General features: G+C 38.4%; 1 protein-coding gene across 3 annotated transcripts in view; it reads left to right on the forward strand.

Moving 5' to 3' along the window:
• The window catches only part of LOC130921213 (vitamin D3 receptor B), a 110,772-nt gene that overhangs the window by 39,683 nt on the left and 45,805 nt on the right, over positions 1 to 25,284 (forward strand). For all 3 annotated transcript variants that reach the window (XM_057844847.1, XM_057844848.1, XM_057844849.1), the window contains exons 3-4: positions 16,000 to 16,147; positions 19,392 to 19,522. In XM_057844847.1, the coding sequence (XP_057700830.1) occupies positions 16,002 to 16,147; positions 19,392 to 19,522 (277 nt within the window). In that variant the 5' untranslated portion in view covers positions 16,000 to 16,001. The remainder of the gene's footprint in view (positions 1 to 15,999; positions 16,148 to 19,391; positions 19,523 to 25,284) is intronic.

Genomic DNA, 25,284 nt, shown 5'->3' on the forward strand with positions numbered 1-25,284 from the left:
AAATATACAATATAAATTAATACTACATCACATTTGTAAAATATAAACACATAATAAAATAAAAGCCCATTTAAATAAAATAAATTGAAACGAGCTAAAACACTTGTAATTAAATAAGAATAATACACACATCCCGCTTACACAATTAAATTTAGTAATTTCTGTGTGGCGCTTTAACTTGAGAAAATCCACCAATAAAGCTTTTGAAAACCGTTCATAAGAAGAAAAAAAAAAGTTTCATTAGGCATTTCATTTGTAAAATACATGTTAAAATCTTTGTCATTGGGATAGCTTTTCTCTTTAGCACAGGACTTCTTTTTTCTTCTTTCTTTCAGAAAGAAAGCTGACCAATACACCTGGTCTGAAAGGCAAATTGTTGTTGGATTATCTTTAAATACCCGCTACTTTTTGAGCAGAATTCTAGCTTTGTAATAGGCTAATGTTCCTATTGTTGAAAGCACAAAAGTGTGTAATAAACAAGTAGCACATTTATATTTTGCATTTTGTTTTCTTACTGTACTGAAAATGAACCAAACCGCGACCTCAAAACCGAGGTACGTACCGAACCGAGATTTTTGTGTACCGTTACACTCCTATTATTTTCACACTAACCCGCAACACACTGATGGTTTGGTAAACTTGTTAGCATGTTCTTTTTGCTATAGTTAACTGAATAATCTTTAGCTATGTTATGTTTACATACCGGGCTGTGCGGGCACCTTCTCAGTTCGTTGTTTATGCGTCTTGTAACTTTGGCATACCTTACCTCAATCAGCCTGTTGTTCTGTGTTCTATTTTTGTTTTAAATTGCCTTTCAAGATGACATGTCTGCTCTTGGTGTTGGATTTTATCAAATACATTTCCCCCCAAAATATGACTTATACTCCGGTGCGACTTATATATGTTTTTGTTTTTTTTGCATTTTTTGGCTGGTGTGACTTATTGTTTGAAAAAAAAATAAGGTTAATCGTCTTGTTGTTCTCCATTTTAGTCTTTTTATTTATTGATGATCGTTGAATTTGATAAGGGTACATAGGACCTCACTGGCTGCAGCTTTGTCTTGTCTTGGTGTTGCTTGGTGTGAGATTCTAAAATACAAAAACTAGGGCTGTCAAATTTATCGCGTTAACGGGCGGTAATTAATTTTTTTACTTAATCACGTTAAAATATTTAACGCATGCGCGGAATGACCCACTCATGCATAGCTGCAAACAGACTATAATGGCGCCGTTTTTTTTGTACATTGAGTGCTAAGAGGCAGAGAAATGCGAGTGGACACAGACAACTTTTGGGACCGCGCCATTTATTAGCATGAGCTTTGTCAACTCTTTCACAACAATCATAATTGTTGTGGCGAGCAACGTGGTGAAGATTGACAGGTGATGATCTTTTCTTAACACGCTTAAATGAACAAAACGCAGAACATATACCATTTGCAGCTACCACTGACAGTCATGGTTGCCCAACTTCCCATCATGCACTTGGGCGGAACAGTTAAGTCGCTACGGTATCATTTACTGAAAGCACAACATAAATGATATTCCTATGTCCCAAAAAAATAATGTTCACAAAAAGAAAAGCGCTCAATGCAAAGAGAACTTGCATTCCCAATCAAAATAGCTATGCAAAATACACATAAAACTTAGACTTTGGTCAAACTCTATTGAAACATTTCGTTTAGCTCAACAAATACACTAGATTGCAGTATTTAGTCACAATATACAAACTATCAGAGGTCTCGTACGTTGTGAAGTCAACACTCAAAAGAACGCAAGGTACAATAAACCCGGAAACTATGGCGTCAGTCGAGGGGCAAAACGCACTAGAAAACTTGGCTAGCTCTCTAATTTAAAACTCGCCCTTGACACCTTGTGGTGTATTTCAATTACTACCTTACGTGGTTAAAGACACTGTGGAAGAATGGCTGTGACGTCACGGCTCGGCCACGTCAACAATGGCGGGCTAATAGTTTATTTTTTGATTGAAAATTTTACAAATTATATTAAAACGAAAACATACAGAGGGGTTTTAAATTATATAAAATTACTATAACTTGTACTCACATTTATCTTTTAAGAACTATAAGTCTTTCTATCCGTGGATCCCTTTCACAGAAAGAATGTTAATAATGTTAATGCCATCTTGTGGATTTATTGTTATAATAAACAAATACAGTACTTATTGAATGTTTGTATGTTGAATGTTTATGTCCGTCTCGAGTCTTATCTTTCCATTCCAACAATAATTTACTGAAAAATATGGCATATTTTAGAGATGGTTTGAATTGCGATTAATTACGATTAATTTTTAAGCTGTGATTAACGCGATTAAAAATTGTAATCGTTTGACAGCCCTAATAAAAACTAAAGTTTAAGTTTTAAACTGTTAAACTGGTGTGTTACAGTTAAAGTGAAAGTTCAGTATTTTGACATTAGGCTTAATTTATAGTTAGTGGGTGTTTAATCAGTTAATGGAGTTGATGTCAACAAATTCAGTGCTGTTTGACAGTTATTTGTTACTTTCAGGGCTCCGGAGTGACTAAGCTAGTGCGAGTCAATGGTGCATGCTTAGCATGCCAATAAATAATGACATTAACAGATCTAACGTAGTCAAATACATTCATAATGCAGATCATTGTTCGAAATACCCATGCGGCCAAAGCGACGTCACACCAAACTTCCGTAATTTATCTTATTCTGCAGGACTATTTTTTTCAAGATGCGTAATGCGACCACAATAGAGAGGAGTGCTACGGGCACTCGTGCTCGGTCTGCTGGGGAGTCACTTTCGTTCCCACAAAATAAGCCAGCGTTGAAAAAAACCCAAAAACAATGTGATATCAGGCCGCCCTGCTTGCCTTGACAGCCTGCAGAGCTGCTGGATTACAAATGTTGCTGTTCATACAACAATTATTGACATGCAACGGTAATTTTTAATAACTTTATCCTGTAAACATAGCCAACACTGTTGATTCCGTGGGTCATTGGTGATTCTCATGAGTGCATATGTTGTTTTTTATTGGTATGCTAACCAGGCATCATTGACTCGTGCTAGTTTAGCCACTCCGGAGCCCTAAAACTAACAACTAACTGCACAGAATTTGTTGAACTCCACCAACTAATTAAAGCCCCGCTAACTAGAAGATTAAGCCTAATGTCAAAACTTCACTGGCTGTAGCTTCTTTTGTATTTTGGTGTTCCTTGCTGTTCGATGCTAAAATGTAAAAACTGAACTACTACAATTCAAGTTTCAAACTGTTATGTTTAGGGCTGCAGCTATTTATTATTTTAGTAGTCGATTAACCGATGAACTAGTTAGTTCGAATAATCGAGTATTCGGATAAGGAACATGAAAAATGAAAATACCTGAGCTGAGCCTCAAACGGTGTAATTTTTTATTTTTAAATGAGGATCTATTTACAACAAAAGAACAATTGGCTATCTTACATAGCAAAAGTCCGCTAGCTTAAATGCTATCAAATGCTACCGTTAAATTTTTTTTTTTTTTAACAATGCTCTTAACAAATGGTTCAGACACATATTCCGACAAAAAAAAAAAAAAAAAAACGGCTAAATATACCTATAAACTAAATTACGAATGCATTAAAAAACATTAGCTCAAACAAAAACTTGGTTTACGTTGGTCATAACAGTGAGCAGTTGGATTCAGCCCTGTGAAATGAGGCCGACTAGAGGACAGTGTATCCACCCTGATCAATAAAACTAAATGCAAACACTTTCAAAATAAACCATTACAACGGCACTTTAATTAAACGAATACTCGAAGCAACAAAATTGAATTCTAATTTTTTTTTTCTAATCGAATGTTAATCGATTAATCGTTGCAGCACTAGTTATGTTACATTTTACTTCGAGGTAAAAACTACTTGGCCAAATTTGTGTTTCTATTTCAAGCTTTTTCAGTTATCCATTATGCTATTTTTGCGCTATTTACATTGCAGGGTGGGTTAAATATTGTGTGCAGTAAAAACTAGTTAATTAATAAATTAATTAAGTTAATCCGAAGCAGAAATTGCACGTACATTTAACATTTCTATCCCCATTTTTGCCAATATTATCATAATTGCAAATTTTCTTGAAATATCGGGATATAATTTAGAGTAGGGGTAGCCAACTCCGGTCCTCGAGGGCCCCTATCCAGCTCGTTTTCTATGTCTCCCTCCTCCAACACACCTGACTCAAATAATCATGATCGTTATCGGTCTCCTGCAGAGCTTACTGATGAGCTGATCATTTGATTCAGGTGTTTTAAAGGAGGGAGACAAGGAAAACAAGCTGGATAGGGGCCCTCGAGGACCGGAGTTGGCTACCCCTGATTTAGAGGCTATATCGCCCACCCCAATTATAATGAAAACAAATCAATTTGTTTTTACAAACCAACATGCAGGAGGAATACACTAACACCTCTGTGAGTGTCGTGCTTATTCTGACACTGGCAAGTGTGATTGATGCTGCTGACAGTCAGAAATACAATGCATATTATTCAAGAGTGGTAAGTCAGCGTAAACCCATAGCTCCCAGCTGTTTGCTGTATTGCGTTCCTGAAACTGAAAGGAGTACAGATCTGGTCTAATAACGCGTTGAATTATTTAGAGGCCCTTTCAATAAAGCCTTGCATTTAGTGTAATGGCCTGTCAAAGCTCAATGGAAGCACGAGGGAGGATTTCACTCATTAGTCAGTGATGTTGGAAAGTGAATGAGCATGTCTGCTGGGAGTAGCTGACTTGCACATGATTTTATTTATGTAGGGGGTTGAACTAGATCTGTGTAGCATGACCATGTATATAAGGTGCATGTATTGTTTGAAGCGTTGTGTCACAGTGGTGTAAAACAATCTATTTGACATGGATTGGTTTTATTCTGATAGCCGTTTATACAGCAGCTGCCACTCGGGTTTTCTGTGTCTGGGAACAGGTGTAGAAATTGATTCATTGATTGTAAAGAATTCTGCCAATTGAGAGAATATTTTCGGTGAACCGAGTCTTGAAGGAATTGAGGTCCAATTTAGGGCACGACTTGGCTGCATGCCACAAAGAGGCTGTTTAAACTTGATCATCTGTGTATTGTCAGAGATCAGAAGTCAGCTGACTCAGAACCTTGAAGACCTGAAGTATATGGCACAACGCCTCCACGCAGCGTTATTCATTCAAATTCATTCAAACAATAGTGCAGCACATCTCTATTAGTTTTTTTTTTTTCCAAATATCAATTTTAGTTTTCAACACAGCCAATCTTCGTTTTCGTCAACGATTACGATAACAAAAGTATTTCCTTGACGAACAATTTTTTCATGACGATAACGAGACGATAACGAGCTAAAACATAACGGGACGAATGCTTTTGTTTTGAAACTCTTAAGATTTGTTATATCCTGGCAAGAGAAAATATGCAATGTTGCTTTAGCCTTTTAAGGTCTGCTGAGTGATCACATTAAATGTAACTTGTAGCGTTAGCATAGCATTCGTGTTAGCATTAACTTTAGCGTAGCAAATAGAGGTGTGCGAAATTTCCGATTCTTAGATTATTCGCGATTCGGCCATGGAAGATTCGAGAACGATTCACAAACATCCAAATTCCGATTATTGAAATATGTCAAGTAAAGCGGAAATAAAAACACTCAGCGCGCCGCGCAGTCTTTGGGACACAATGAGGAACGGAGCGAGAGTGGCTAAACATCATGCTTGTCATTACCTGGCCCATCGAGTAATGCCAATGCTCAACTCACGGCTCTAGCTCAACTCATGCCGCGAGATTAAAAAAAATCAACAACATACCTGACTGCTGCCGACAGCTGCTACAAAGTACGTCCACATAATGTTACGGTAGATCTATTAATATAGGATTAGATGCAATATAGACTCTGTGGCATTAGCAGCACATGTACAGAAAGCTAGATGCGGGCGTTAGTAAACGGCCGCCATCTTAAAGCAGAAGACTTCCCTGCAAGGCTGTTGTAGCGAACCTTCCAAGCGAACCTAATTAACTTTTTATCTAAAATACTCCTAAATAGGTAAAATATTGACTTGAATCTATTTTTAAAATATTTTTTAAACTTTCACATGTCGAAAGTAGACAAAAGGGAAATTTTGGAATAACGGGAGCAATTTTAACTTTTACGGTTGATTCACAACATTAAATTAATTGAATGTAGTTTAAAGCTGCTGATACAGAATGAGGATTTGAGTATATTATTTATTGTTTTTAACTGTTAACTTGATACTGAAATAGTCGTTTATTTAAGCCTGCAAGGCTTTATTTTTATTTTTTACTACAGTTTTTGTAACTAATGTACAAAACATTAAAAGCAGCTAATAGCGGGGGGGGGGGGTGTCATCAATAATCGATTTATAATCTAATCGTAGCCTCTGAATTGTAATCGTAATCGAATCGTTAGGTGCCCAAAGATTCCCACCTCTAGTAGCAAATTGTTGTTGTGTTGTTTTCATTTTGTTGCCGTCGGCTACGGCTTAGCAGTAGTGCTCCGTGCTTCCGGTTGCAAATAAAACCATTGGAAAACACTCGTGAAGTTAGCATTGTACTTTTAGATGCTACAATGTGTTTCAACTGTCAATGTTCATTAAATTTATTTTTGAACTAAAACCTTTGAATTTTTATAGATGAAAACATTTTGTGTATTTGTCGACAAAAACTAACTAAAACATTCATTCATTCATTCATTTTCCATGCCGTGAACAAATAAAAACTTTTTGAATGTTTGTCGATGAACACTAGACGAAGACTAACACATTTTGAAAAGACTGAAATATGATTAAGACTAATAAGTATTTTGTCCAACAGACTAAGTCTGCCAAAAAGAATACTGCAGCCAATTTTATATTTTAGTCAAGTGGCAAATCCATTGTCCCAACAGCACGCACAAAATTATATGTTTTCCAATGTCTTTGTTGAAGGAATGGTCCAACTGCCAATAGTTCCATGGCCTTAGTTAAACCATATTATAACCCTGGCTACATTTACATGCACTCGGGTTCAGTGCAATATTCCGGTTGTTTAAACATGTTTAAACAAACTGTTTACTTACGTGGGCATGCAGGGTTCTCCCATACTCACTGTAATCGTAACCAATACGGATATTTCAATCAAAACTGCAAAGCACAAAAGTCACCACTCTAGAGTACCTCACGACGTGATTTGCGTCATGTACGCTTTTTTCTAAACCCGCTTCTTCTCAGAAACGTGGCATTTGGGTGTTTGCTGTTCTAAAAATGTTTGGCAGTGAATGAGTTTAAAATTAGTGTAAGGGTTACTGACTGGCATGTAAACGTAGCCACTGTCATCGTCATTTGTTTTTCAAGTCTTATGGAATGTGACATGATATCCTACAGTGAAAAGATGACCTTAAAATCTCTGGAACGTGACTGATTGCACTACTGCATTCTGTTGACCTTTGCTCTTACTGGCGAATGAAACGGTGGCTTGGAGAATAGCACAAGTTTAGAGAGATGGCTCATATGAGAGTAGTGAGGAAGCCAGCAGAGGTGGGTGGTAACATGTTACATTTCCTTGAGTAACTTTGAGAAAAATGTACTTTTGAGAGTAGTTCTACTAAGCTATAGACCCCAATCATCAACGTCACACAATGACGTGTCGCTGTATTGTGCCGCCATATTGTCCGTCATTGTGTGTCCGTATTCTCAATGGTCTCAATTTATCGTGCAATTTATAGTGCAATTCATGGAAGCCCCGGTGCTTTCAGACGCTGTAAACACATTAGATGTGTTGCATATAAGGAGTTATGTGGAAAAGCTTCGGTCGATCCATTCGCTATATCCATATTTGATGCCTAAATCGATATCGACCCGCTGTCTTCGCCGTCTCTGCCTGACATCTGCTACCCTGATATCTACAACTATCTTGTCCACAGAAACTCAGCCTATTCTCACGAAAGTTTCAAAAACTTTAAGAGCAGCACTCTGAGCACCATTACCCCTTGTGACCCTTTACTTCCAATTTTCTAAAATGGCGACAATCAATATAAAAAAAAAAAGTTGACTGTGATGGCCAACGCTTCAAGGATAGGTGGATATTGGACTATTTCTTCAATAAAATACGCAACAACTGTGTCTGCCTCATTTGCAAAGAGACAGTCGCTGTTTTCAAAGAGTTCTATGTGAGGCGATATTACCAAACAAGATACGCTGACATGTACGACAAGATTACAGGGAAGATACGCAGCGAGAAATTATAGCAACTTGAAGCTAGTTTAATTTCACAGCAGCAGTGTTTCACAAGAGCCCGAGGGTCGAAAGAGAATGCCACAAAGGCGAGATTGTTGAAATTATGAATTAAAAAAATAATACAAATGTGACACACAGAAGGGCTTGCTAAAATTTGTTTAAATATATTGTTCTACGTAAATTAGCCAAGGTAGCCCCCCACATTTTTACCACACCAAATCTGGCCCCCTTTGCAAAAAGTTTGGACACCCCTGTTTAACTGATGATCCATAGACGAGGCCAGCTTTTTTCACTTGGTACCAGCTAAATATAATGATGGTGGAAGAAATAAACATCTTGAATTTGAAACCGTATGTTGTCGGCGATTAGCCTCGCAATGATCTTAATTGTGGTTGTCAGCCCAAAACTCTCTAAATATATATTAAATGCATCTTACCAAATATAAAATGACTACTACATAGTCTGTGGTGATCGTTTGGTGCCCAGTATTCTCGTCGAATTGCAACAGTCCATCTCGCTCTCCTCTTCGGGTCTCTCGGAATACGGTAGAACTTCAAGTCTCTCCGTCGAGCTTCCCTGTTACTGCAGCCAACCGCCACGCACGCCTTCACCATTTTGATTATTAATGTTAACGAGCAGAAAAACACGCCTTAACAAGCGGAATGTACGTAGCGGTAATGTGTAAACACGACGAGCTGACGGACAATATGGCGGATCAAGTCAGATGGGCGGAGTTGTGACGTCATTTGATTGGGGTCTATACTATAAGAACACTACTCTTACTCCGCTACTTTGGGCTACACTCACCGTTACGTTCTTCCTGTTTATTCTACATATTAGATTTTACTTTTTTTTTGACAATAGACGCAAACAGTGGCGCTAGAAATTTGACCAATGAGACGTCGCATCAAAAATCACAGGACACTATTATACCAATCAGACTCAAGCTTGCCAATCTATGATAAGCCAGCCTGTGCAATCACATGGCGTCCTTAAAGCACAATCACATGGCGTCCTTAAAGCACAGTGAAAAAAATAAGTATTTGACATAGAGTGCCGCCATCAACGTGACTCGAAAGCGTGGATTTTATTTTTTAACCTCTCTCCATGTTTTTATTGGCACCAATTGACCGCAGAAAACCGGAGATATGCTCCTTTTAGTTTCATAATAGGAAAAATCTTTTCTCCACTAGAGGCAACTCATGCTGTTTTGATGAATGATGCTTCATTTTATTTTATTTTATTTTATTTTTTTAACTCTCGCTGAAATTCAATTTTTTTTTTCCCTCTTTGGCTTAATGTGGTTATGTAATAGTTAGGCATGTGCTTGTTACCGGTTTCGAGGTTTACCGTGGTATGAAAACGTCACGGTTTCAAAACCACTAAAATTTTCCGTCACACCGTAATATGTTATTAGCTATTTTTTATGTCCCCAAAATGTAGTGAGAAGTGGCTTGGAGCGGCAGCACTCACCCCTCCGGTTGTTGAGCTTTTTCAAAATCCCCTTAAAGTGTAGTCTGGTATTGGAGTATTTCAGCTACCAAAAAGAAACATATGGCTGCAGCTGAGAGGAGGAAGGACAGTCGACGCGCAGGCTACACCTCCAACATAATTTCACATTAACGTGACCATCATCCATCACTTTACACAAAATTGAAGGTTATTAAACGCTGTCATGAACGTTTCCCACCAGCTACGAGAGTTCACTCCAGCGTTTTGTGTGTCTAGCGATGGTAAAACAACAACGAGGCTTTTAACGTGGCTAGTTAGCATGCCAAGACGGGTAGCGTGTTTTCTCACTAACCTCACTATACACGTACTTTTGTAAAGTCTTCCGCCATTGTAAACATCGGTTCAAAAATAACATTTTCATAGTACAGCCTATGGTGTTTTTTCTCTCTGGACGACTTTGTGTTGAGAGAGGATGTGGGGGTGTCTGTGTGTATAATGTGTAAATAATGATACACAAGTCATACACACGCTCGCCATCTCTTAATTTTCGCTTTCCATTAATATTCAACCAATTAATATTAATAGTAGTGGTGGTATATTAACACAGAAAAGGTGAACATACATTCCTGCATCATAACTTGGACTGAGAGAAAAATATGGAGAAAATCAGCAATTAGTGATACACGATAATACATTTTTCAACCGATACCGATAATTTCCTCCTCATTCCAACCGATAACCGATAATGTCAAGCCGATAAGATTTATGTAAAATTTTAAAGTGTACACAAAAGAAAATATTACTGTGCAAAAATATAATTTCTTTTTTTCAACATACAATATGAACAAGTTGTCAATTCCAACATCTAAATAATGACAGATTGTCTGACGCTGTGTAATGGTAAATTTTTGGCAACAATTACTTACAGAGTAAATACCTAAGTTGCACAAAAATGCCTTTAAAAGTAAGCCATTCTTAACATATATAACATTAATACACTGCAAAACACACTTCCTTAAAACTAGTCAGTTTTAAGTGTAAATCTATTGGAAATAAGTCAAATTATCTGCCAGCGCTTCAAGTGTATTTCTCTGATTTCTTGGAAGAAAAATAGCTAGCTGAAAATAATCTTAACAGCCTTATTTTAAGCAAGACATTATTATACTTAATCCCCCCCCCAAAAAACTTGGGAAAAGATTTTGAATAATATTTGTGGCTACAGAATATTATTGTTATTTCATTACAACAGGAATATGCATATTTAAATTGATAAGTGTTAACAAGTGCCAATAAGTTTTGATTATCTACTGTGACTGTAATTGAGCAGACAAATAAGTTAAAGGGGATGTTTCGGCAAAGGGGGTGTGAGACATCAATAGAACCGTTATGCGCCAAGATAACAAATATTGATAAAGTTAACAAAAAAATCAATCACATTAATGAGCAATTATCGAAAATAGATCGAAAATGACGAACACTACCGAAAGTGTTCCGGAAACAGCCGAATGGGGCGGCGACGTCACGACAAGTGATTGAAAGTCGAGGCGGAGCTAGGTGCCATTGTTTTTTAACGACGAGAGAGTAGCGTTGGGGTTTGTTTGACCAAAACATCACAACAATGGTTCAAAACTGCTGTGCTATGTGGTGTACAAATAGTTGTTTATCGGAATATAGTATCCATGAGTTCCTGAACGCGAAAAAAAAAGCTGGACTACACAGAAAATGGGTAAAGTTCGTCCGTGCAAAGAGGGCTAATTTTCTAGACACAGCCTCCGGCACGCTTTTCTGTGGTGCGCATTTTCCAACTGAAAGCTTCTCGAACTATGGACAAGAGAAATCGGGTTTTGCTAAAAGATTGCTGCTCAAAGGAGATGCGGTGCCGACCATAGATGCACAGCCACCTAAATGTCCCGAGATATCAAGAGAGAGACGATGACTGCTAAAGGAGGCTAAAGCTACGCAAAGAAGGGAGCAGCCAAGCTTGAAATGGCCAGAGTGAGTACTCTTTTATAATTAATAAAAAAAAATGTCACGCCTTTGGATACAGGACTCGACACATGTATAAATGATCGTTCGTAAAATATATAGAACAAATCCTCTGATCCCGTTCATATTTGTGTCTGTTGGCAGAGCGAAAAGCTATGATAGCGCAATAAATTATAATTATTCTATGCATTCCTTTATTTTGCAGTCACGGTGTATCAGCTTCACAAAAAGAAATGCTAAACAAATCATTGGTGTTTCCCACACGATCTGCTGCCGATGTTTCATCAGTGTCATTGCTCCCCTCAATGACCGTTTCATTACGCTGCATTGGCGTTCGTTTGGGCTCAAATTGGTCACCTATAACACCGATTAAAGCTTTGCAACTCTCCTCGTCACCATTAGATGAACATTCGTTACGTCCTTCTACGTCGGATTCGTCGCTGAAACTAGAAACGAAATTGTCTGCCATCATCGCCGCCATTCAGTATTAAAGCACTGAGCCTTTTTCTTGTTGAAGAAACAGCCCTCACTGCCAACTCTGAATTCTCTTTTATTGACAACGAGCGGTGTTTCTTCATGAGGGAACCTGGAATATGTGCAGGACGAACACAATGCATCAGCATAAACAGCTCAAAACACCCCCAATTCTCCCCACACTAGAAGGAATTATATTGATGCAGACAGGCGCTGCCCCCCTAGTGGCCGGTGGCACTCTCTTCACTTGACGTGACATCACGCACACAATCTGCCAGATCTCGGGCGCCGGTCGTTTTAGCTTGACAATCGAGCCAAATTTCTCTCATTTTCTTGTGTGTAATTACACGAAGTGGCATGATATGAATACAAAAGGCATGCGTTTATTGATAAATGATGGAATATCAAAATTTTCCCAGGGCGCTACATCCCCTTTAAATTAATTTGAAAAGTGATTGCTAATGTTATATGCTATGTTGCACACTGTGAAAATGAATAACTCAAAAGAGCGAGATGTCATGTACCCATTCTGCAGCGCTTTGTTTACATTTGCGGCACTCACGACATTTGCTTTACAGCAGCTAAACTGATACACGGCAGTACTATTTGGATGGAGTTGGAGCTCGCATCTCCGTGCGTGTTGTTTTGTGCCTGAGTTTTGTTAAGCCGAAAATAAAGGCAGCGTTACAAAGTCACCTGACCGCTCGTCATTTTACATACTGAATGCATTATTGACTGGCTGACTTCGTTTTCTCCATGTTTAAATGATCATCTAACCACTGTGCTGTCATAAGCTTGCTTACTGGACATCACTTTTCCAAATGTACGTGGTGAAAATGTGATTGGCATGTTTTTCATGAAGAATGGTGGTCGTATAAACTGCATTATTTTTTTTATCCAGGGCTTTGGCTCTCAGGTCATTTCGGTAAAAAAAAAAAAACATGTCTCGTCTCGGCGGCGGCTACGTTCGTACCCGATAAAATCCGGCCGGACTGGCCGGTTCGCCGCGGCGTATTGGGGGCCTGGCTCTGCTCACACGCCGTGAGGGAACGCTCAAGAAACCAGGGTGTTCGCCGGAGGTCCTGAAGCCGGGGAACCGGGCTCTGCCCACCCCGCCAACGGCGAGGCGGCGGCGGCCTGCCGGACCGGCCAGAGTGGCGGGCTCCGTCGGAAGACGGCTACTTGCCGACTATCGGTCTCCAGTCGTGCGGGTGTTTAACCTTAGATGCGAGTTTACCAAACAACCCGACTCTGTATCGTCACAAGCCCCGTACTTTAACCTGGTGTTTACAATAGCTTTAGCATTCCCGCTAGCAGCAGCCTCGTATTCGTTCCAAAAATCTTTGTGATGCAGTTTTAAATGGATGCTGGGTTAGTGGTTTTGAATGAGGACGCTTTCTTTCTGCCTCGTGGAACTTCTGCGGTACATGTTTCGCAGATGGCGAGAGCGTCGTTTTTTAGTAACAACCGCCATAAGTGTAACTCCGCCTCCTCAACACCTCTTCCCTCAGGGGCTTCAGAGAGGGGAGGGGTTGAGGAGGCGACGTGCTGAATTCTTCGGTTGTGCACATTTGGAGGCAAAATCAAGTATATAATTATTGGATTGCAGTATCGGTTGAATTTTTTTATTATCTGGATTATCTGTGTAACGTCATAATTGCCATTATCGGCCGATAATTATCGTCGATCGATATTATCGTGTATCTTTATTAGCAATCTCTAAAAATGTTGAGATGGAGCTTTAAAGTCAGTGAAGTGCCTGATATACATATATTTTAAATTTTATTTAGAAGTGTTTTTACTTTTTTATGGAAAATAATTATTTTTGTTCTGTTGCTTAGCAACTTGAGCTGTGGCCGTGGATTTAGTCTATAAGTTCTATGTATTTCAATTTTATATAAAATATTTCAGTTATTTATATTTTTGTTATTTTATTTATTTATTTTTACATATTTTTGCCGATTTTCCAATTGGCAAATATGTGAAAATTTTTTAAAAATCCTGTTTAATGGATTTTTTTTCTTTAAGCTATACATCTCAAAATAACACATTTTAGAGCTATAACATACCGTCAAAATCTAGGCACAGGCCTAGTATTAGGTAACAGTCTTCTTAAAAGTATAATAATAACAGTTCATACTATATATTAAAAAAAGTTTATATTAAAAAAATCAAACATCGTAAGCAGTCACTCACAATGTTACTCATTGTTTGAGTATTATTTTCACCTAATACTTTTTTACTTGTACTTGACTACATTTTTTAGATGACTACTTTTACTTGAGTAATATTATTTTGCAGTAACGCAACTCTTACTTGAGTAACATTTTTGGCTTCTCTACCCACCTCTGGAAGCAAGACAGCTTTCTTTATGTACTGTAGTTCATTCTCAACATACGTGTAATGAGAATGTCGGATTTGTGTTTCCTCTCCAATAACTTGCATGAGCTCATGTTTTCAGGAAGAAACAGGCTGTTTTTTCATCAACAGTCTGTCAGTACTCTATTGTTTTTTAGTTTGGTGTGTATGTTTTTGCTCCTTCTCTCGACAAATACTTGCCTGTAGCTAATTCAATGTTAAGCTGTGTAGAGCCTCGCTCACTCACCGCTTTCCCAATATTGTTTATGTTTAAGCTCGTGATGCTGTGATCCACAATAGCAACTTGCTGTACAGGCTTGTGCCACGTGACGCCTGGAGCAGCGAGGCAATTGCGTTGCATTGTGTTCCACTTTTTACGCTTTGATCGGCATGTTATTAGCATGGGCGTGGCTCAGAAAGAAACTTCAAATGTGTTCTGTCGGACAGACATTAATATCCATAATCGAGTGATCAGTACAAACATTTTTAATTATTCAAAATGTGCATAGCCCTCCTGCAGTTGATTTGCCACTTTGTCGATGTATGTCCCATTACTTGTCGTTTCCTCCAGCCACTGGCCCTCTTTTACTCGGCAGTAGAAGCAAAGAAACTCCTAAGAAAGGCGCTTTGTGGGAAGGACAGTGCAGATTTGTTTTTGAGGATGCTGGCCTCGTGGTGGCAAGCCTTTGTGTACCCTTCACAAGGCTATTTATTGAAATGAATGCCCAAGCGCTGAGGGCAAACAAATTTAGCGCACATATCTGGAATTGAACAGGAATTTTCCACTTCTAAATCTTTTCCAAAAGATGTTCAACATTGAGTTCACTTCACAAAGGACAAACTGGAAACTTGAGGTTTCTTTCTGGAAGGGATATCATCTGGCTTGCAGGGAGAAACGTGACAGGAATTTGTGTCTGACTTTTAGTATGAAAACAGATGACAGATAAAAGACTGTGTATGTTTGTGTGTGTGTATATGTTGTGTAACTATTTTTTATATTTGTGTATGTTTTTGTTCAACGTGCAAACATTTCTTTCTGGGGGAAGAAATTGTTTTAACATGAACCACTCTCTTTTTTTTTTTTTTTAAATAAATATTGAATGTTGCTATTTAGTTAATAAAATATGGCACGTTCTGTATCTAGAGATTTAATTGCTGCTGCTCTCAGACAAGTTTAGTCATATTTCTGTTTATTTTGATAGTCGCTAAACTACACTTTTAACATGAACCACTCTCATTTTTTTTAAAAAATAAATATTGAATGTTACTATTCAATTAATAAAATATGGCACATACTGTATCTAGAGATTTAATTGCTGCTGCTCTCAGACAAGTGTAGTCATATTTGTTTATTTTGATAGTCGCTAAACTACACTTTCATTCTCATAACATTTTCTCAAAATTGTTGGTTTTTTTCCTGCCCGTATGCTCTTCCGCTGTGGCTAAAATATCCAGCAGCCGGTTACAACTTTCTTTCACATTTTCCATCTGCTCTCTCCCTCTGTGTTCAGTAATGGAGCCCACTGTTGTGAGTACATCCACCCTGGCCCCTGATGAGTTTGACAGGAATGTGCCTCGAATCTGCGGTGTGTGTGGCGACAAAGCCACCGGCTTTCACTTCAACGCCATGACCTGCGAGGGCTGCAAGGGTTTTTTCAGGTAGATAAACGCATGCAACATTGGCCAGTGACGTTGAAAACATGCCGACAAGCTGATGTAAGCGGATGCACATGGTCCACGTAGTTAAGTACATGCGCTTAGGTTGTGCTTTGTGCAACAGTTTTACCATCCTGCTGAAAAACACACATTGCTTCACATACGCATTAGTATGCATGCACAGGTCCTGCCTATGTAAAGTGACCCCCCCTCTCACTCACTCACATTTGCGTGCACGCGCACACGCACGCACACGATTCAGTTACATAAGAACACATTCAAAACACCATCGGTGTACACCCTATGTGCACACTAATACCCAGCAGCAGGTAGAGCTTGTTGCTTTTCATGTTCCTGGCTTGAAAGTACAGCAAATACATTATTACTCATTGTTATGTGTATTTTCTGAATGCTGGGGAGAAAAAAAAATCTTACATAAATGATAAATGGCTGATGTTTTATAGGATTAAAAAAAAAAAAACATGGAATGAAAACTTCAAATGCTTTTAAGATATTCCATAATAAATATTTTCATTCAAAAAAATTGATTAGTAAATACATGATCCTTTCACTTATTAGGGGTGTAACGATACATTGATCAGGATTGACATACTGATTGGTTAAGCAACAATTGAATCGATATCTGTGTGAGCTTTTTCAATTGGAAATTTTCAATTAAAATTAGTCAGCCAGTTGGAGAAATGGTTATCAGAGGGGCAGATGAAACAAAAAAGATGGAGACGACAACTAAATAGGTTGTATTCTGTCACTGTAATTTCAAGGTGATTTATATTTGCAAGACAGAACAAAATTCCTTGAAAAAAGTTACTCAATTTTTCCAGAACACGTCATCTAATTTTTAAAGCTTTCATTCTTAATATTAATGCTAAACAAGTAGTATATGTCAACTTACAATTAGGGCTGCAGCTATCGATTATCTTAGTCGTCGATTAATCGATGAACTAGTTCGTTCAAATAATCGAGTAATCGGATAAGAAACATGAAAAATTTAAATACCTGCGGTAAGCCTCAAATGGTATGGAAAAAAAAAAATGAGGATCTATGTACAACAAAAGAAAAATTGGCTAAGTTACATAGCAAAAGTCCGCTAGCTTAAATGCTAAAAAATGCTAACGCTCTTTTTTTTTTGTTTTTTTTTTTTAAACAGTGCTCCTAAAAAATGGTTCAGACACATTACTACAAAAAACGGCTAAATTTACCAATAAACTAACTTACAAATGCATTTTAAGACATTAGCCCAAACAAAAACTTGTGTTGGTCTTAACAGAGAGCAGCTGGATTCAGCCATGTGAAATGAGACTAGAGGGCAGTGTATCCACCCAAATCAGTAAAACTGAATGCAAACACTTTCAAAATTAACCATTCCACCTCTACTACTCAAAGAAGAAAAATTTAATCCGAATATTTTTTTCTAATCGAATACTCAAGTTAATCGATTAATCGTTACAATAAAGTATATCTTTATTAACATTGTTTTGTTTGTAACAGAAAAGACTTAAGGTGCATCAATTTGCCTGAAATAGAAAAAAAACGGTCACATCCAAACTGTAAAAATACACTCAAGGTAAATGTTTTGACCATTTGACACTGGGGGGGGTGCCCCACTATTTGAAAAGTAATGGGTTAGAGTGATCATCCCAACCACACCGGCATTATGACAGACACTTATTTTTGAGGAATTGTGTCATATTGCTACTGAAATGAATCTTTTAAGTCCTCTTTGCACAACTAGACTCCACTTGAACTTAAACGAAGCATGTGTCTGTATTTCTGGTACAACATTTGTGCCTTGATCTATACATACACCCCTTACCGCCAAGCCATCCTCCTACAATCCATGGCTATTTGCATCATCCTCTGACAAGACTTGCCGTGGCCTTTTAGATTTCTTAGTTGGGCTGCAGCTATTGAATATTTTAGTAATCGAGTAATCGACTGAAAATTGTATCGATTAATCGAGTAATCGGATAAAACATTTTTTTTTTTAGGTAAAGAGCAATTATAAATGTACATGAGAAAAAAAGACATTTAATCCAATATTGAACCATTTTCAGTCAATCAATGTCTTTATTTTCGATGTACATTGTTGAAAACAGCCAACAAATGCATCTCAGATGTGACTACAAAAAAAAAATTCACTGCTTTCACTCAAAAAACTTCTTGATCTATTAAAAAAAAACATATTTCTTACCAGGAAAATGTAATTATGCTTGATAACACACATCACTTGAAAGCTACGTGTTTTTCCCACCTGTTTCAATTGAGTTTCCATTTGTGTCAAGCTATTTTTAAGTTCTAATTAAGATTTTAAGTTAGTCTAAACTGAAAGTACTGATAGGATTTTGAGTTTTTGCAGTGTTCAAAATAAATGTATGATACCTGCTGTATTGGAGCACATTAGGGACCAGTGCTACTTGGTGTTTTATTCAGCAATGACTACTGAGCTAACACTGACAGTTAGCTTTATTATGTTTTAATTTTACACCCTCATCACTCTACAGCGCTGTGTTTTTACTGATTAAATAAATCCTGTATGTAAGACACGTTAGCCATGCATCAACAGCTGTCATAATCAACAGAAACCTAGACCTCCGAAGGGCTAACGTTACGTGAGCGAGTGACAGTAACGTTACATTTATTAGTGCTGAGAAGTCTACTGCTTAAAGATGGCGGCTATTTACTAACGCTGCCCAGACGCGGCCTAGTCTGTCATTTCGCATCTAGTTCTGATACTACCTGCTACCACACTAGCATCATGTGGGCGTAGTTTTTAGCAAAGTCGGCGTAGTTTATAGTGGCTGTCGGCTGCAGTAAGTTTTTTTTTTTTTTTTTTTTTTTTTTTTTAAATATAATTGCATCTTTCTCTACGCACGTGACGTCAGCGCGTTGTCCCGCATTAAAAGTAGTCGGGGCAAAACGTGATGCTTAGAGCTGGATTCTTCAAGGTGAATAAAATTACTTGGATCAGTTTTTAAACTCGAGTTGCTCGAGTATTCGTTTCGGCTCTATTTCTTAGCATCCATTGTTTAATGCCGATCAGGATTTGAAACTCAAATTATTATGCCTTGCCCTTAAATTCATTAGTTTCCATTCAAGCACAAATTCAACTTGATGTAACTCTTACATAAATTATAAAGCATTATAAATGACACAACATTCATGTCATCCAACTGCAGGTTGTTGCACAAGCTCTGCTAACTGACACAATTTTTTCCTTTCGATTCAGGCGCAGTATGAAGCGCAAGGCCTCCTTCACATGTCCCTTTAACGGCAGTTGCACCATCACCAAGGACAACAGACGCCACTGCCAGGCATGCAGACTCAAACGATGTGTGGACATAGGAATGATGAAAGAGTGTAAGTATGACTGCTGACCAAAATAGTTGCAAGTTGTGCCAGTTTAATACCATACAATGCAGCAGTTCTTTTGAAGCACGGCCCCAGTTTAGATTAGGATGGATGTCATTTAAGTCTGTTAGAAGTAGAGTTGGGAACAACAGGGTACCTAACGATACGATACGATTTGCGATTCAAGGCTGCTGTGAATTGGAATGAGCCGTCAGTGGCAGCCAATGCCAGGCAATGAGTTAAAGCAACACTAGGTAACTTTCCGACCCATATAAAATATTTCCGTTACATTTGTGATATGTCGACTGACAACTAGTTGAATGACATCTTTTGTATATATTAAGGGTGTCTGTATCACTTTCACCACCATTAATTAACTTTGAGGAGCGTGGCAGGAACCCTGCCACACAAAATAATAATAACAAATTTCCTGACTGCATTACAGCATATGTCACTTCCCTCATTCGCCAATCGTTAAGTCGATGCGGACGCTAGCTGAGCAACAAAGGAGACAAAAAGTTTTTTGGTGTGTGGGGGTGGTGTATGTTTGGCAATTATTAAAATGTACTTTTATAGAAGTGCAAACATAAACTCTGAGGTAATTTTTTTTTTGCATTCCAAGTCCCCTCAGAAATAACAGTTTAGCAAATGATCACTCCAAGTACAGTGGTACCTCTGCATACAAAGTTAATTCATTCCAGGACCTTGTTTGTAAGTCGAAATGGTCGAATGTTGAGCAGGATTTTCCCATAAGAATACGTTATAATTCCATTAATTCGTTCCACAGCCCGAAAACCTTCACTAAATCCTTAATAAATACTGCTGGTACTATTGCAAATAGCAATTATACAGGGCAATACAAATAAATTATGAATAAAAATAGGAATACTAAGGTAGTAATAGTAATAATAATGATAACATTACCTGTAATAATGTAACTAATTGCGTTCTAATGTGGTGAATGTGTTTTGTGTGGTGTACCTGAACGCAATGCGTGGCTGTCATTACAGAGTGAGAAAGGACATTTTACTTTCACTTTTCACGTTCAGCTGCGGCAGACAGTAGGCGTGTTGTGTTGCACAAGTTCTGAGATAAATGATTAAAAACCTGACGAAGCTGGCGATTTTTTTGGCGATGTTACACTCATAATAATTGTCACCTTAACTTATAAAGACTGGCGTCGGAGGAGGACCGTCGGGATCGTAGATATTCTACGGCCGTATATTCGAGCCATTTTATGGACGCGCACATTAACGCTCATATTTTTCTATCATTTCCATCTTCATTTCAATGGTAAGCCTCACATTTGTCCTTTTCTCACCACCTGCACTAACATCTTGGAATCCATGTTGAGTTCTCTCATGAGAAAATCCGCCGTGCGTCCGTCTTGCAGGAAAACAAAGAAACTGCCGTGTTGTCATAAATCGTCGTACTTGGAGCATGCCGTTGGATGTGGAAACAAATGACGAATCTGATTTTACGTCTTATGTCTTAAAGATCGTGTGTCGATACGATCGTACATCGAGGTACCACTGTATGTGGAACGCATTAATATCATACAAATATTGAAAATAAACAGTGAAGAACAAGAAAACAAATTATAATTGTAAACATGCTTTTTAGTCCAGCTTCACTCAAACTTCTCATCTTCCACACTGTATGTTGTCTTCCGGTATTATGACAAGCGACAGTACCTCGATCAATGAGATTAGAGGGATGGTCATTGTTATGTCAGCTCATTGTTCAGAAAGCAGAAGAGACGGTGAATGCGTTCCCCTGCTTTATCTTAAAATGCACCATACTAGTATTCAGTCGTTCTGCAAATATGACACTATTTTCGATTCTCATGACAATACGGGACAAAGTACATCCCTTACAAGCTTAATACGGGACGCGTACTTTTGTTTCTGAATACGGGACGTTTCAGTTTTTCAAGAATATTGAAATCTTACCACTCCATCAAGACAACTTTGCATGTAATGCTAACAGCTTAGCTAACACTTAGCACTTCGGAAATATTGTGTACTTTGTCTATATTTGTTAATGCATGTGAGTCAAACTATCAGCTAACATGATTATGTTTTATTGAACTGCCTCACCATAGAGACCTCTCAGCCATTTGACACAGCCACACTGCAAACACAAGTTTATATTAGAGCTGAAACAAATACTCGAGCAACTCGAGTAACTCGAGTTTAAAAACTAATCCGAGTAATTTTATTCACCTCGAGTAATCGTTTATTTTGACAGCTCTAAGCATCACGTTTTGCTCGGACTACTTTTAATGCGGGACAATGCGCTGATGTCACGTGCGTAGAGGAAGAAGCAAAAAAAAAAGAAAAAAACTTACTGCAGCCGACAGCCGCTACAAATGACGGCGACGTTGCTAAATACTAGCCCACACGCTGCTACATTGGTAGCAGGTAGCGTCTGATGAGTTTCATAGAGATCACATGTATGTTGAACTAGATGCGAAATGACAGACTCGGCCGCGTCTGGGCAGCGTTAGTAAACAGCCGCCATCTTAAAGCAGTACAGCGCTAAGCGCTAATAAAGAGCGCTAAGCGCTAATAAATAAGATTAACGTTACTGTCACTAGCTCACATAATGTTAGCCCTGCGGAGGGCTAGGTTTCTATTAATTATGACCACTGTCGATGCGTGGCTAACGTGTCTTACATACAGGCTTTAACATAGCGTTGTGGAGTGATGAGGGTGTAAAATAAAAACTCAAAAATGCTATCTATTTTAGCTCAGTAGTCATTGCTGGATAAAACACCAAGTAGCACTGGTCCCTAATGTGCAGCATATGCTCCAATACAGTCTGTATCATACATTTATTTTGACATTTATTTTTTAACCCAAAAACTCAAAATCCTATCAGGACTTACAGTTTAGACTAACTTAAAACTTAACTAGAACTTAAAAATGGCTTGACACAAATAGAAATTCAATTGAAACACGTGGGAAAAAATCCTAACATTTAAGTGATGTGTGTTATCAAGCGTAACGGCATTTTTAGGTATACATATATATATATATATATATATATATATATATATATATATATATATATATATATATATACAGGTATATATATGTTTTTTTTTTTTTTTTAAGATCTAAAGGCTTCTTGAGTGAAAGCAGTGAATTAGTCTTTTTTTTTTTAATTCTAGTTACATCTGAGATGTTTTCAACAGTATACATCGAAAATAAAGACATTGATTGACTGAAAATGGTTCAAGATTAGATGAAATGTCTTGTTTTGTCATGTATATTTATAATTGCTTTTCACCTAAAAATATATTTGTTTTATCCGATTACTCGATTAATCAATAGAATTTTCAGTCGATTACTCGATTATTAAAATATTCGATAGCTGCAGCCCTAGTTTATATTAAAGCCTGAGTTATACTCCCGCGTTGCGGTGACGACGCAGCGACTACGGCGTCATTCGAACATTCGATAGTTCTGCGGTGAGGGAACGCGTTGCTCTGTAATTCACCGCCAAGCCACTAGAGGGATGTGGCGTTATGTTTGTACGGTTTTGGGGCATGCTTGTTGACTTCCGCTAGTCTAGTTTAACGGAGAAAAAATAAACAATGCCAAATGGAACGCTTGAATGTAAATCTTCTGCTCATCAACATTGAATAAATGTTGATCATATAAATGTTGAGGGGCAGGCGACGCAAAAGACTGTTTTGAGGCGGTCTGGGCGACTTTTGATGCCGCACAGAGTTCTAGACTCGGGTGGAGACAGCTAGCTGTGGTGGCTAGCTTCAAACTGGTGTCGAGCACTGCGTCCAAGGTCTGCAAAGCCCTCAGACCCGATTTGTCTGCCGTGTCCTACAACTAGACAGTGGGAAGCCATAGCAGATTTCTGGCGTCTATGAAACTTCCCAAACTGCGTTATCATAAAAAGCACCGAGGTGCACTCAATCAGTGATGTTGTATCGTGTGTGAACTGTCTGTTATTGAAAATTAAAGATCAAAACAACTCTTCTGACACCAAATCTGTGCTTTATTCTTCATATACTTGAAGTGTGACACGTAAATAAGTCACTGACTCACAGCAAACATATGTACACAATAAATGATTAAGTGCACCAACCAAAAATACGACATAAAGTGATAAAAAGTCGGCAGTTTTTGGCCGACTGGGTCACCGCTTCGTGTGGCCACTCGATTCCGAACACACACGTCTCAGTGGTTCTTCGGTGTTTTTTTTTTTTTTGTGTGTTTTTTTTTTTCAATTGCTGACCTTGCCATTTGGCAATCACAATAATGTCTTGACGAGACTTGGTCTTCGATGATACTCCCGTCGGCTTGGTCCATTTTTGCGTGTAGAAAATAATGTTTGATTCTATTCTACAGTGGCGGTGATTTGGCGATAAACCGGAAACAACAGTCTGAGCTGGCCAATCACAGTCCGTTTTCGCCACGTCATACATGTCTACGCGACGCGAAGGTTAGAAAATTCGAGAGGCGCGCGTCAGGCTACGGCGTAGGGTCGTAACTTGGTTCTTCCTTGACGGCGTAGGTCTGACGCGGAAGTATAACTCGGCCTTAAGTCGTGTATGAATACATAACTTTCACAAATCAACTCAAGGTAAAATTGTTTCTTGCAAGTGCTGTAAAATGATAAGATATGCCTGAAAAATAAGCAAGACCTCCTACCCCTTCTTTGATATACTTTACTACTGTCCTTAACTTCCACGTGTACTGTAATTTGTGAGTCCTGAATTGGCTTCCTCCAAATACAGTATTACGTAATATTTAGGCTTGGGTCAAGTATTGTTGGGTTTTTAACCCCATTAGAGTGTTGACGTGTTTGAACTAGTCGAGTCAGCCTGCATCGTAAAGGCTAATAATTCTCCAGCTTAAGTTAAACACCTGCTGCTCCGTACAATTTACGAGGCCTCTTCTCCCTCTTTGTTTTGTTTGTCCAGTCTGGAAATATAATCAAACAGAGGTTTGTTTCCCCACATCAGCGCATTGTCCACATTTTTCCCCAAATCTTTACTCCTTTATTGAGGAGTTCCAAAAGAGTAGTTGCTTTGACAGCTCTGTGCATGTGAACATGAGCCTTACTTTTCAGTTACACCAGGTACGGCAATGATTCGTTTGATTGACATTCACTAGCGGACCAAATTAGCACCCATTATAGTCAATGTATGTAGTTAGACAGCCTACGTTTGTATAGTGTCACTGTCACTATTGTGTTGCCGCGCTGCTGGTCAGAGAAGACCAGGCTTCTATTTTTGCCAGATGCCACAAGTAAAACGCAACAATTTACTGCTGCATGGCATAAGCGCCAGTAGAGATTCTATCTTGCTACAGAATTAAATATCCGGTTGGCTTCCAAACTAAACTACAGCTAGTCCCCGGGTAACGAACAAGTTCCGTTCCTACTCTGGCGAAGTAACCCGAATTTCCGTGTGAATCGGAATTAACCCTTTAAATACCCCCAAATACCACCTAAATCTCAAAATAACTATCCAAAAGCATGTATTATACGTCACTGTACTGTTCTCCCCAAGTTGGAGCTAAATCCTAGCCAGACAGCGAGCCAAGCTGTAATCTTTCCTCTCTCTCCCTCACTTGGCTGTGCGACTTCTCCGTGGGAACAAATGCAGGTCTTCTTCATGTGTGCAAATACGTTGTTGTTCATGTGTATATGCACTCTTACTCGCGTGCGGAAGCACTACCTGGTCTACGTTTCTTGCGCCAAAATAAAAGCATGCATTACAAAACAAAAGTCAACATTATAGT

Source organism: Corythoichthys intestinalis, chromosome 9, assembly GCF_030265065.1.
Source record: "Corythoichthys intestinalis isolate RoL2023-P3 chromosome 9, ASM3026506v1, whole genome shotgun sequence".
NCBI lineage: Eukaryota > Metazoa > Chordata > Actinopteri > Syngnathiformes > Syngnathidae > Corythoichthys > Corythoichthys intestinalis.